The sequence below is a fragment of the Mustela nigripes genome, chromosome 4 (genome assembly GCF_022355385.1).
Source record: "Mustela nigripes isolate SB6536 chromosome 4, MUSNIG.SB6536, whole genome shotgun sequence".
NCBI classification, from domain to species: domain Eukaryota; kingdom Metazoa; phylum Chordata; class Mammalia; order Carnivora; family Mustelidae; genus Mustela; species Mustela nigripes.
In genome coordinates, this window is record NC_081560.1 from 176,730,259 (window position 1) to 176,744,629 (window position 14,371).

General features: G+C 37.0%; 1 protein-coding gene across 1 annotated transcript in view; it reads left to right on the plus strand.

Annotated features, from left to right (window-relative positions):
- The window catches only part of TRUB1 (TruB pseudouridine synthase family member 1), a 43,365-nt gene that overhangs the window by 16,114 nt on the left and 12,880 nt on the right, over positions 1-14,371 (plus strand). The window contains exon 4 of the mRNA XM_059398661.1: positions 8,643-8,724. Within this exon, the coding sequence (XP_059254644.1) occupies positions 8,643-8,724 (82 nt within the window). The remainder of the gene's footprint in view (positions 1-8,642; positions 8,725-14,371) is intronic.

Here is a 14,371-nt window from a genome sequence, read left to right on the forward strand (position 1 = left end):
ACTCTGGAGTGCTTATCATTTTAAAAATTATATATTTTTTTAATATATTTCTTAGATGAAAGAGAACTTACAGATCATAAATTCTATGGGCAGATTTTTTTTAAACCTTGGAATTTTTATAGAAACAATACCATTAAAAAAAAAAAGAAGAAACAATACCATTTTGTAACCCATACACTTTTACAGCAAAAGACCTGCTCTGTTCACTGGTTATAAAATGTTTACCAATACAAGTGAGGCTTCTTTAGGGTGATAAGTTGCATCATTCATCTGTAAGGGTAACCTTGGCTGAATCAAAAAGCACTTTTTGAGGCACTTAGGGAGAGAGAGGAAGGTTTATGCCGGGGCAGGGAGAGCTGTAAATCTTTGGATAGCTTTAGGCAGTGAGTGAGAACCCTCTTGCAAAACAGCAGGTAGAAGAAGCATTGAAACAGAGGTTAGTGTGTCAAAGGGGTTAACCTCTCTGGACCTCTCGGTTTTTCCTTCGGAAGAATGATTTGATCCCCTCTAGGGTCTCTTGTGGCTCTAAAGGAGACAGGCATAGCTGAATTCTAATTGGGAGTGAAGTGGTGGTTCTAATAGTTGCAGCGAGGGACCAGCGAAAATGCCTATGCAGGGAAGATTGATAAGCCGCTAGGTAGAGAATTTCAGCAAGTTCCTGAACTAACTTTTTATTTGTTTTGAAACCCTTCCTCTAAGTGGGGTATGAATAGTTGGTAAAATGAACTTGTCTAAATTGTTTTTTAAAATACGTGTGTGTGTATGTGTATGATCAAAGACCATTAAAAAGAATTTCCTCTTATTGCAGATTAAGGACTTTTGTAAAATATAATTTAAATGCTATGACAACATCAGATTGCTAAATAAGTTTCTAAATAGTCTCATTTTTCTGAGCTTATCTCATTGCGGGTGCTGGCTCATGGAGCACACTTTGAGTGGCAGTGGTCTAAGTAAGTTTTTCTTAAAATAAAAAGCCCTCAAGAACATACTGTTTTTGACGTCCCATTTTAGTTATCAACTGGAATAGAAACCTGTATCTTTCAGTTGGAAAGGACCTTAATACTTTAGATAAATGGAAAAATTTCATTGTGTCTTACTGCATAATCTTTAAAATGTTGGTGTTGAAAAATCACAGAATACAAGAATTGTGTTAGAATGCCAGAGTTTGACGTGTTTTGCTAAATTTACATTGTGCTTAAATACTTACACATGGCATTTAGAATTTGTCTCTGATACAGGGTTTTGCCATTTGCTTAATATTTGTTTCTTTTTAATATTTCTTCTTCCAAAGTACAGACAGTGGTTCCATTGATGAAGAATTATGGATGATTTTTATTTTCTTTTTTCACATTATTTAGTATTTTCTAAAATCTTTACAATGAACAATTACTTTTATAATAATAACAAAAAGATACGTTTGCATTAAGGATTTGTTCTTTTACTCCAAGATAAAAGATGTTGCATTCATTGGAATATTCATTATTCACCTCTCCCCTCCTTCCCAAACCACAAATACAACACGCTATTGAAAGGTTTTACATATAAATTCCAGGCATATTTCCAGAAATATGACCGGAAATGTAAATACATCATTGGCTGTGGTTTAAGCTTTATTTATCACGAACCATTTTGGTATTCAGCTTGGGAAGCTGAATGTCATACAGTGAAATCACTGATCCTCAGATGACTGTATCCTAAATAGAAAATCCCAGGTGCATCTTATTACAGAAACCTAGTTCTTGGATGCTTCGCATTTCAAAAATAGGCATTTTTATCTTGTTAGCTATTTGTTTTTCTTACACTTTTAATTTTAGATTATGTATCTGTTTAAAAAAATTAAGTCATTTAAATTTTAGCATGTGGGATACTACATTTTTACCAAAAGTAGTTGAAAAATTTTAATGAATTTTTTAAAATTAGATTTTGTGTTTAGCCCTGGAAGGAATCTTATAGATTGTCTCCAAAAATTTTCTGGCCAAGACCCATAATATAAGAAATTCATTTTACATTGTGATCCCATATACACATACACATATAAAAAAACAAAAATTTCAGGGGCACCTGAATGATACAGTTGGTTAAGCCTTTGTCTTGGGGAGCCTGCTTCGCCTTCATCCTCTGCCCCTCCTCCCAGTTCATGCATGTGGTTGGTCTCTCTCTCTCTCTCTCAAATAAATAAAGTCTTAAAAAAAACAAAAAGCAAAAATTTCATTAAACAGCCTTAACCCTATGTACAATGTACTCTTGATATTTTTGCTTCTACTTCCTTAAAAAAAATTGGTTCCTACAGCCTCCAAACTAGGCATGGACCTACCAGACCTACCACTGGACCTATGTTTACTCTTTCTCCACTTCCTGCTTTTATGGACGAATTTTATTTACATCACATTGCTACTAGAAAAATTCATCTTATAGTATGTGTAGGGTAGAGTTACCTCAAGAGTAGCATTATTTGTTCTTGGATGGCAGATATGCAGTGTTCAGATTACAGCCTTATCACAGTGCTTCCCTCCCTCACCATCCAGTCCTGATTACAGACATTGCTAATTGAACATGGCCTAACACTCTTTACTGCTGAACCAAGAAACATCCTTGGAATTCATTTCAACATAATGCCACTTCATATAGTCACTGTCAGTTAATTGGTAGAGTGCTGACCTTTTCAATAAACTCTTTATGCCATCAGATGATTTGGTTCCATTCTTTGAAGACCAGAGACCATTTCAACCACCCAACTCCTCTCTTGCATTTCTTCCAATTCAGATCAGTGTACGATGTAAGGGTCCTGCTCTGTGTTCTTCACTTCTTCCTCTCCTTTCTTATAGTACTCTTTGCTTTGCCAATGATCATGTTTTTCTTGAGCCATTTTTTTTTTCATTGCATGCTCTTTTTGGTTACATTTATAGTGTGTATAAAAAGTAGATCAATAAATACTATTAAGAGTTGACCCTTGAAAAACACAGGGGAAAAGGGTACTAACCCCCTACACAGTCATAAAACACCATATAATTTTGACTCCCTAAAAATTTAACTTACTAGTCACCTGCTATTTATCATAAACATTACTGATATATTAATTATTAACACATACTTCATAAGTTATTTGAATTTTATACTGTATTCTTAACAAGCTCGAGAAAAGAAAGTGGTATTAAGGAAAGCATGAAGAAGAAAAAATGCGTTTATAGTACTGACTATAAAAATTACATATAAGTGGACCCATGCAGTTCGAATCCATGGTATACAAGGATCAGTAATATTACTATTCCCAAGTATTTCATGTATCCCCAGATCTCTCTCCAGGGTTCAAGGCCTATTGGATCTCTTTAACTACATGTTCCATAAACACTGACATTTATGTCATCTAAGCAAGTTCTGTTGGAAATCTTGAGTACAGTTAATTTCATTCTTTTTCATATCTATGATTTCTGGTAACCTAGGCAAAACATGGCGCTCATCAGAAACAGGAAGTATCCCCTGCCTGTTCTTTAGGGAGAAACAGTTTCTCTGGGCATTAAAGTGAGAAAGAAATTTCTAACTGTGAGGGATATTGCATGACAGACAGTGGTTCTCAAAACCACAGATAAAGAAGTGTATCTATATAAAATGTAACTTAGGTAAGATAATTCTGAGATACGTTAGGCTAATGTATCCCTTTGGCCTAACTTGTTCTAAATACGTAGAAGGCACCAGTGGTTGCAATGTCCCTCTACCAGCTTCCCTAAATTATACTTTCTTTGAGCCAATCACTAAGCAGATATACTTAGAAGTAACAGACTGTGATGAGATTTTGTAGTACTACCTTTATTAGCGTCCTATATTGCTGATTAAAGTCAGTTACTTATATGCACTTTAGAAACCACATGAACAGATGGAAGGGTTGATGTCCTATTATGAAATCACTCATGCCATATAAAGACTAGCATTTTCCAGATGTAAGGCTACTCCCCTATCTCTGTGGAGATAAACTGAAGTGGTACCTATAGACAAACCCAGCATTTCTTCAGAAAGCAGCTTTGTATCCCTTCAGCAGTTGAACAAATATTATCATTGAGGTATCCAAACTTTTCCACCCTGGATGTGTTCAAAAGACAGTAACCTCCCCCCAAGTGTACAGTAGCGTTTTGAGGTGAACCAGTCAATGGCTGTTCTGAAGTGTGACTTGAATGTTGCTCCTGTGGAATATAAGCCAGCTCTCCAGGACTTGTGCATTTCTTTCATTTTCTTCAGAAGCTAGTCCAATTTATACCTTGTCTTACACTCTGTTAACATGCATACATTTCATAAGTACTATATTGAAAATTTGAAGGGCTTACACTTACGATCTATAAAGAGCTATTATTCCTTTTTTAATGAAGACATTTGAAGTTACATGTTCTTGGTTTGGTAGGTTTTTAAAAAAAAGTTCTTCCTCATCATAAATAATATTCCTTTGTTTGTGAAATTTTGAATCACAAGCTTTCACATCAAACCTCAGAAAAAGCAATTGCCTACTTGAGAGGGAAATGATTATGTATATTTCTGTAATATAAAAACATTTTCCTTTCTTCTGAAGAGTACAGAAGCCAATTTGCTCTTAAATCTGTCTAGCTAATATCTTGCTATGGGGTTCTGGGAACTTGAAGATGAATAAAGTAGAAAGTAGGGTACTACTAGTAGAAACCATGAATCCCATAGAGCACACAGTTCAGTGGAAACTTCTTTCAGAATTCTTAGGACTTCCATTCATTTTGTTGCAGTCAATTTATGTTGAAACGAATACCTTAACAGAATTTAGAATTATCAGGTTATGCATCCTGTCTCTGTAGAATTTAGGGCAGTAAATAGAAATACTTTTGACCCCATAGGATGAAATGGTGATGTGTGTATACACATTCCCATGTCTTTTTTCTTCTTGGTGGTGAGGTTTTGTTTCTCTTGAGGGCTTGCCTGTCTGACTGAATTTTTCTAAGTAGCTTGTGGACCATTGACTAGAACTAAAAGATTATTATCAGTAGGTGCCAAACAAGGGAGAGCTAGAAAACAGCTATGATTTAGCTCTGCAGTTGACAAAGTTTGGTCCAGGGACTTCTCTGAGGCATTTTCAGGGGTCTGTTAAAGTCAAAACTATTTTCATAGCTTCACAATCTGATGAGCATGTTGTGGAGTTTTACATGTTGTGTACATGTATATCAGTGTTTTAAACATTTTTGTTTTAATTTCTAACACAGTAAGTATCAACAGATAGAACTCACATGAAAAAAAGTTGTGCCAGGGTTTCTAAATAACTTTCAAGTGTATATAGGGGTTTAAATCATAATGTTTGAGAATTGCTGATTTAGGTATTTTATTTCCCTTTTTAAAAAATGCAGCATGTAGCCAGATTAAGTGTAAGCACAGAACCTGGAAGGATTTGAAACTTGGCAGATACAATCTGGATGTCCCAAACTATGGTGAAATGTGAAGAATTTCACAGATAAGAACTTATCCAACATGTATATAATTCTGTCAACAAATTTTTAATTAAGTGGCTACCATGTTTCCATTTAGTAAGAAACACAATAGAACAGCAATGCAAAATCCAAGCTAACAGTTTGTAATTGGAGAAGATAAGGATCAATATATATCTTTGTATTTCTCACAAGCTCCTAGGAAATTAATTTGTACATTCACAGCCCTTAAGAAACATGACTGAATGAAAGCACATACGAATGAATGAATGAATGAATGAATGAATGAATGAATACATGATGTGGGTGTGATATAGGCCTTTCTTCTAGGTATTGAGCGTTTACTCTTAGCTTTGTTCCCAGGTAGGTGATTGGAAGTTGAGAAGAATTAATAGGGTGGCTTTGAAAGATGAACAGGAGGTAGGATTTGAGTCTTAGAAAAGAGAAAAAGCTCAAGGCTAGGGAAGTAGCTTATGCAAGAACCCCTGGAGTCTGGAGACAAGAAGAGGAGAATGAATATTGCATACTTGAAAGCATGTTCCAAGATTAAAAGGTTCCTGGTTAAAACTTGTTGCATAGAATAGCGCAGACATTTTCAGCATTTTCAAGGCATAGTATACATGATTGCAGGGTTTTTCTCATGCAATAAGATAGATAATTAAGGCAGAAATTAGAGCATATTCTTGCTTTACTGTTTCTTATGGGAAGTCACTGTAGCTAGATGAGGTACTCTACCACTGTTATTGTAAATCATTCTGTATCTTCATCATCATCTTCTTCTTCTTCTTCTTTTTTTTTTTTTTTAAATAATAATGATGATAATAGTGTTGTTCAGTGGTGCTCACCATGGCCAGGTATTGTTCTCAGCTCTGCCCTCCCAAGGTACTATTATCATCTCCGTCTTAAGGACAATAAGGCTCCAGGAGGAAAGACTTCCTTGACCTACTTTACTCATGTGATGCAGTCAGGATTCAAACGTTTGAGTCCACGCTCTTCCCATTCACCCTGCTATATGTACTTTTCTCCATGATTATGCTTAATCCAGGTTAATTGTTCCAAAATATGGAAGCAGGAATGGAGCATCTCATCAATTAAGAGATGAGACTGAATGTTTAGTTACAAGAAACTAATTTTTATCAATACTAATGGAGTTTTTTGGGGGACTTTTAAAATTTTAATTCCAGTATGGTTCACATACAGTGTTATATGTTTGGGGTGTACAGTATAGAGATTCAGCAATTCTGTACATTACTCAGTGCTCATCACAACAAGTGCACTCTTTTAACCCCACCACCTGTTTCCCCCATACCCCCAGCCACCTCCCTTCTGGTTACCTTCCATTTGTTCTCTCTAATGAAAGGTCTGTTTCTTGGTTTGTCTCTTTTTTCCTTTGTTCCTTTGTTTTTTCTTAAATTCCAGGTATGAGTGAAATCATATGGTATATGTCTTCTCTGACAATACTAATGAAATTTTTAAAAGTTAATTCAAATACATTGGAACATTACCTCCTGTAGTTCATTGTTTAGAAAAATTATTTTGAGGGCTGTCTGGGTTGCTTAGTTGCTTGAGTGTGCGACTATTGATTTTGGCTGAGGTCATGATTTCAGGGTCGTGGGATCAAGCCCCATGTTGGGCTCTGCGCCCAGCACGGAACCTGCTGGAGAGTCTCTCTCCCTTTGTTCCTCCTCCTGCTTGTTCTTTCTCTCTCTCTCTCTTTCTAATGAAAAATCATAAACAAGCTATTTTGAGCTATATAATAGAAGATGATTTCATCAATGGGCATGTAAGCTGGTATAAAATGCTTGTTTATGGGAATTTGAAGTTTTAATATTTTTCTCATTTTTGTCTCTGGTTCCTTCAATAGCCTAATGAGCTTGTCATTAATAAACTTAAGTTTCTGCAAAGTATTTTGAGCTTCCTCTTTAACAAATTGCCCACATAACTACAGATTATTTTCAGTGGGGATTATATTCCTTGCATTTTTCTCACTGTTTCATGAAATGTTCCAAGTAAAACTTGAATTTGACCCAAAGAGGGCAGTATAAAGAATATGTAATACACGGCACCTGCTTAGTCAGTTAAGCGTCAGACTCTTGATTTAAGCTCAGGTTGTGATCTCAGAGTCCTAAGACTGAGCCCCCACATCAAGCTCCACACTCAGCACTGGGGAGTATGCTTCTCTCCCTTGGCCATCTCCCCACTTGTGTGCTCTCTCTCTCAAATAAATAAATCTTAAAAAAAAAAAAAAAAAAAAGAATATGTAATACAAGTGTGCCCTGAGGGGAGAAGTAAATAGGCCTCAGTTAACTATGAATGCTGTAATTCTTCACGTATGAATAAATGATCAGTTCTTAGAAGTGATTTTTTTCCTTTCAGAGAGCTCGAGAAGTAGCTATTTCTCTTCATTAAGAAAACTCATGTAATATTAAGTATACTGCCCTTGCTGTACTAGTTTGGCCCATTTTCTACATATTTAGCTTTTGTTTATATATCTAATCAAGTTACTGAGCTTGGTTTTATTTTTTTTTATTTTATTTTTTTTTTTTTTAAAGATTTTATTTATTTATTTGTCAGAGAGAAAGCGAGCGAGATCGAGCACAGGCAGACAGAGTGGAAGGCAGAGTCAGAGGGAGAAGCAGGCTCCCCGCGGAGCAAGGAGCCCGATGCGGGACTCGATCCCAGGACGCCGGGATCATGACCCGAGCCGAAGGCAGCTGCCCAACCAACTGAGCCACCCAGGCGTCCCTGAGCTTGGTTTTAGTATTTCATATGAGAAGTAGTAAACTTATTTTATTTTTAAATTAATTTTAATTATATGCATGGTAAAATTGTTGAGTCTTGTGATGGCCATGTAGGGATTTATTGTACCATTCGCTCCACTCATAAGTATATTTGGAAATTTTTCCTTCAGAATCAAAACTGCCTAGTATAAAACTGGTTTTAGAAATACGTTTGTAATAACTGTGTTTATAAGCCATAATTGTCAATAAAATAAGGCTTTTCCTTGTCATGTTGGCTGGTGTGGGAAGTTTGTGAATGCTCCTCAATTTATACAAGTGCTTCCCACATATCAAAAAAAAAAAATTTATTTTTGCTTTTAATTTAGTGTCAAGTTGGTAGTATTGGTGAAATTCTGTATAAAACTTTAAGACATACATAACAATTTTTCTTTACCTTATGATGTATTTTTCTCCCTTGCTTCTCTTCCTCTAGAGGTATATTGCCATTGGAGAACTGGGGAAAGCTACCGACACACTAGATTCTACTGGGAAAGTAACAGAAGAAAAACCTTATGGTATGATGTTCATCTAATGTGATCAGCTTTTTTAAGATTTAGAGAAAGTTTCTGTGAATTCAGACTTTTAAAATAAATGTCTTACTGGATATTACCAGTGATTATTACAGTTATTAGTACATTTCCTTGGGTTAATAGGATTGAAAGTTGTTGATCACATTTTTGCTTATTTCATATGAGTTTGTTCATAAAGATTTATCATAATTGCCTCTTTTCCTATAATCAGGTTTTTTTTTTTAACGTTTTCAGAGTTCTTCTAGATAATTCTCTCGCCAAACAAACATTTATAGCTAAGAATTAGGGGTTTTACCAGTGTCTTGTCATTGTTTATTGACTTACTTTTTTACAACTATTTCTTAGCTTTTGAAACATACCAGGTTTAGTACTTTACAACTAATCATTTCCTCTGCTTTTGGAGTATATTAAAAAATATGACAGAGGGAAAGCTGTTTCTCTAGAAGTAAAACAGAACTCACTGGGGCCCACCTTCATTTCCCTGCCATTCCTTTTACTACTTTGAGTGAGGATAGGTAAGTTAAATGGTTTCCTAGCAACTCTTAGGGTGTGAGGCTCTTCCAAATACAGTGGTTGCCATTCTGTTGGCTCACCTATGTTATTATGTCGTCAATTGTGAATTATTTGTAGGCTTTCTGGTTGTTGTTGTTTGTTTGTTTTTGCCTGTGTTTAATGTTACCTCTTTTTAATTTAGCCAGTCCAGCATCTGGCTTTCCTGCTTTTGTGTTGAGCATCCTTAATATATATTACATACCAACCTTCTTCTTGGCCTTGTTTGCTTCACTTGTCTTGTTAACATTTATATGTAAGTTAGTATCTTACTTGATTAATCAAACAATATAATCAAAAGATAAATCACCGATTTATGTTGAGTTAAAAAGAAATAGAGGTTGAATTATCTTTGAAATTATTGTTATTAGGAAATAATAGCAGATCCTCACTTAATAGAAACCCAACCATAATTTTCAGCAGGAAGCTTTTAAGGGATTAAAGAGGCATAGGACAATAAGAGGATGTCTGAGATTTCCAGAGTATACTAAAGTATATGCCAGTACCTACATAATCAGAAGAATGGTGAGGAAGTAAAATTGGTAAGACTTCTCGATGGGATGGGTGGTAAGGGCATTGTCAAACATGATCTAGGTTTCTAGGTTTTAAAGTTGGTTACATGATGATGCATTTCATTGAGTAGGGGATACTTGAAGAAGACCTAGGTGATGAAAATGCAGTCGACCCTTGAACAGGACAAGTTTGTCTTGTGTGGGTCCACTTATACATGGGGAGTCTTAAATGCAGTACAGTACTGTAAATGTGTTTTCCTTTTTTTTTTTTTTAAAGATTTTATTTAGAGAGAGAGTGCTTGTGAACAGAGGGGAGGAGCAGAAGGAGAAAGAGAATCTCATGTAGACTCCATGCTGGGTGTGGAGCCCCACACAGGGCTCGATCTCATGACTCTGAGATCATGACCTGAGGTGAAATCAAGAGTCAGTTGCTTAACTGACTGAGCCTCCCAAGTGCCCCTTCCTTATAATTTTCTTAGTAACATCTTTATCTAGCTGACTTTATGCTAAGAATATTGTATATAATCTATGTAATATACAAAACATGCGTTAGTCTGCTGTGTATGTTGTTGGGAAGGCATTCAGTCAGCAACAGGCTATTAGTAGTTAAATTTGGGGGGAGTCAAAAGTTACATATGGATTTTTTACTTCATGGGGGTTCCATGCCCCTTAACTCCTGTGTTGTTGAAGAGTCAGCTGTACTGAAACATTCCCTTCCTGCCTGCCCTTAAGCATTTTGGAATTTTAAAAAACTCTATTTTGTATTGTGCAATTTGTAACCTTCCTTCCTTACTTTAAAGGAAAATTACGTTGTTAAAAATCATCTCACTGTATGTTGAAATAAGTCATGGAGAAACCAAGTAACTTTCTTCAGACTGGAAAGGGAAACTTCCCTATAGTTTTTCGAATAGTATTTATAGTCCCAGAAAATGAAAGCTCAGAGAATTTTGCTTATTGACATGAGTTTTCTGTGTGGTTTAAGTAAGTTAACAAATGTCTGTCATCGATTTAATCTGCCAAAGCAGGTACCAAGGGGAAAATAAATAAGTATGAGACCTAACCTGTGTCCTTAAGGAGCTTCTGTTTAATGAAAATCTAGGACCCATGTTCTCAACCCTCTGAGACTCAGTACTGAGACTGTAACCAATACTTTATAATGCCTTCCTTACTCTCTTGAACTAAAATTCAGAGATACTCTCCCCTACCTACATGTTAGGAAAGAAGTCAATATAATACAATTAACAGAATATAAAGAAGAAATAAAAGTAATTTATAATAAGCTAGGTATGTTGCCATGTAAATGCACAGCTATTACTGCACTAAGAATTGGAATGAACTAGTCAGATGTTGACACAAATATGAATGCCATAAGTATAAAGGCAGACTGATATAGGTATGTTGTATTGATGACTCAGTAATGGAAAATTCAGTATATGAAAAACAGTACAAAATATACTTCGTATTTAAGTGCAAAACAGACTTAGATTCTAGCCTCAGGTGATTATAAACAGGCTTTCACCCACATAAGTATCTGGCAGACATCCAGAAGTTACGTGGTGCGCAGAACACTGGATCGTGCTGTCCCATCTGCATATTGTAGGACATCCAGCATTCCTGGCCCTCAGCTATGAGATGCTGCTGATGCTGCCACCCCGCCCCATCACTGTAACGATGAAAAAAAAAGCAGTTCTTAATTGACCCGTTGAGGACAACTGACATAGGGGGAAGGCAACTAAGGCAGGATGCAGTAAGTGGCAAATGGCTGCTTTTCAGTCATTTTTGTTCTCTCTGGACAAATACTGTTTTTAACCATTGTTTCAGATACCTGAAAGCTTAGAAGAGTAAGAAGACAAGTCTGACTCAGTAGACTGAAAACTCAAACCATAGTAATAAGACGCTTCCTTTTATTCTCTTTCATGGAACCTTCCTTTATCCCTAAATAGCTTTTCACCATTTATAAATACACATTTGCATGTTAATCCCTAAGCTGTGCGGCTGAGACCATGTCTCTTTCGGTCCTCACTGTCTTCTTGGTGTCCAGGACCATGTGTGGCGTATAGAATAAAGCATAGAGCATGATTAAATAAGCAGGCAGTAGATAAGCATGGCAGAGATGACTGCAGCTAAGTCACACAAAAGGCAAATATTCTTCCTACCTTCTGCGGCTCTTTCCTCACCCACGTCTGGGTGTTAAGTCTCAGGCACAGTTGTTGGTGTCTCTGAGGGCACTTGGCTTTGTTGTGCTCATCTGCCCTTCGCTGAGCTCAGGACACGAGGGCCGAGGTGGCGTCCCAGGCTGTCTCAGATGTGGGCCAAGCTTCTGGGAAGGCCGGACTGCGTCTGCGATAAGAATAGGTTTTTCTATCTCTTTTGTGGCTTTTTTATTGGGAGGCCAGAAATGTGGAAGGAAAGTGGTATCTCGTGCTAATCCTCTGGTCTAAACCCTGCAACTCCTTGATCCCAAGATAGGATTTAGCAGGGTCTTCTCTAGTGGATGTAGCTGATCTGTCTAATGGGAGAGGCTCCTCTTGGACTGTGCTTTGGCTGCCCACACTTCTCAGAGGAAGCTGATGAGTTGGATTGGGTCTCGGATTGTGATTTAAACAAATAGGGCACACACTCTAGTAGGGCTGCTGTGTACCTCAGCATCAGTCATCTTATGGTGCCTTTTGTTTGTGTTTAAACCTTTTTTTTATGAAATGTTACACAAATAAAGACAAGTGAATGAAGCTTAAATTTGCAGCTCAGTGAACTATCACAAAGCAAAGCTCCCTGCAGCTCCCAGTCTAGTCATCAAATAGAAAATTCCTAGAGACGTCTTTCAGGCCCCATTCCATCTATAACATTCTTCTGTCGATACACATTTGGGCTGACCCTGGTTTGAGGCTTTATGAATAAAGCTGCTATGTGTGTTTTGTACCTGTTTTTGGTAGACACATGTACTCATTTCTCTTGGATATGCCCCCAGGTGGAATTGCTGGGTCACAGGATAATCCTGCTGTACTGGGAATTGTCAGGTTTTCAAAGTAATTGTATAACTGCGTTTTTACCACCAGTAAATGACTTTCCCTTGCCTGGACAACACATCGTATTAACAGTGTTAATAATGTTGGCCGTTCTGATGTGTGTAGTGGTATTTCATTGTGATTCTCATTTGATTACTAATGAGATTCAGCACTTTCTCATCAGTGCTTTGGCTTCTTAGTCATATTCTTTTCTGTATTGTCCAGGTCTCTTGCCTCTTCTTTTATTTTTTTCTTTCTGTATTGAGTTGCCTTTTTAAAAATAATGATTTGTACAAGATCTTTGTATACTCTGGGTATATGCTCTTTTGTTATATGTCTTATGGATATTTTCTCCTACTCTGTGGCTTATCTTTTACCTCTCCTTAACCCACTGAGCCACTCAACCACCCCTATCTTTTACCTCTCTTAACTGTGTCTTGGAAAACAGAAGTTTTTAGTTTTAATTTAGTCCACTTTATCAAGTCTTTTCCTATGTAATCAGTCCAGTTGTTTTGGTGTCTAGTTAAAAAATATGGGGCGCCTGGGGTGCCTGGGTAGCTCAGTGGGTTAAAGCCTCTGCCTTTGGCTCAGGTCATGATCTTAGGGTCCTGGGATTGAGCCCCACATTGGGCTCTGTGCTCAGTGGGGAGCCTGCTTCCCCTTCTCTCTCTGCCTGCTTCTCTGCCTACTTGTGATCTCTCTCTGTGTGTCAAATAAATAAATAAAAATCTTAAAAATAATTTCCTACCCCAAAAGTATGAAGATATTTTCCTGTATTCTAGAAGTTTTGGTGCTTCTGCAATCCACCCTTTTTTCTAGCCCCGTCCTATATGGGTATCCTGTATGACCCAGCACTTTTCCCTGTTGCATTGTCTCCTTGGTCACGAATCAAGCACCTTATAGATACGGGTTTGTTTGGAATTTATTTTGTCACACTGTTCTCTCTCTTCTTATGGTAACACCAAACACCAAACTATCTTAATTGCTATAGTTTTAGAATAGATCTTGGTATCTGAAAGAGCAAGTCTTTCTGGTTTTTTTTTTTTTTAAAGATTTTCTCTATTGGTTTTTTTATAGCTTTCTTGTCAGAGTAAGGAAGTTGCTTTCTGTACCTAATTTGCTGCTTTTTTGTTACTTACTTTGTTTTAAATAAGCTTTAACCCCCGGGGCGCCTGGGTGGCTCAGTGGGTTAAAGCCTCTGCCTTCCGCTCAGGTCATGATCCCAGGGTCCTGGGATCGAGCCCCACATCGGGCTCTCTGCTGAGCAGAGAGCCTGCTTCCTCCTATCTCGCTCTCTCTCTGCCTGCCTCTCTGCCTACTTGTGATCTCTGTCTGTCAAATAAATAAATAAAATCTTAAAAATAAATAAATAAATAAATAAATAAATAAGCTTTACCCGCAACGTGTGGCCTGAACTCAAAACCCTGAGATCAAAAGTTGCGTTCTCTGCTGACTAAGCCAGCGGGGCACTCCCAACTGTTGTATTTTTTAAAAAATCATGAGTAGACATTGAATTTTATCAAATACTTTTTCTGTATCTGTTGATTTTTCTCTTTATTCAAATAT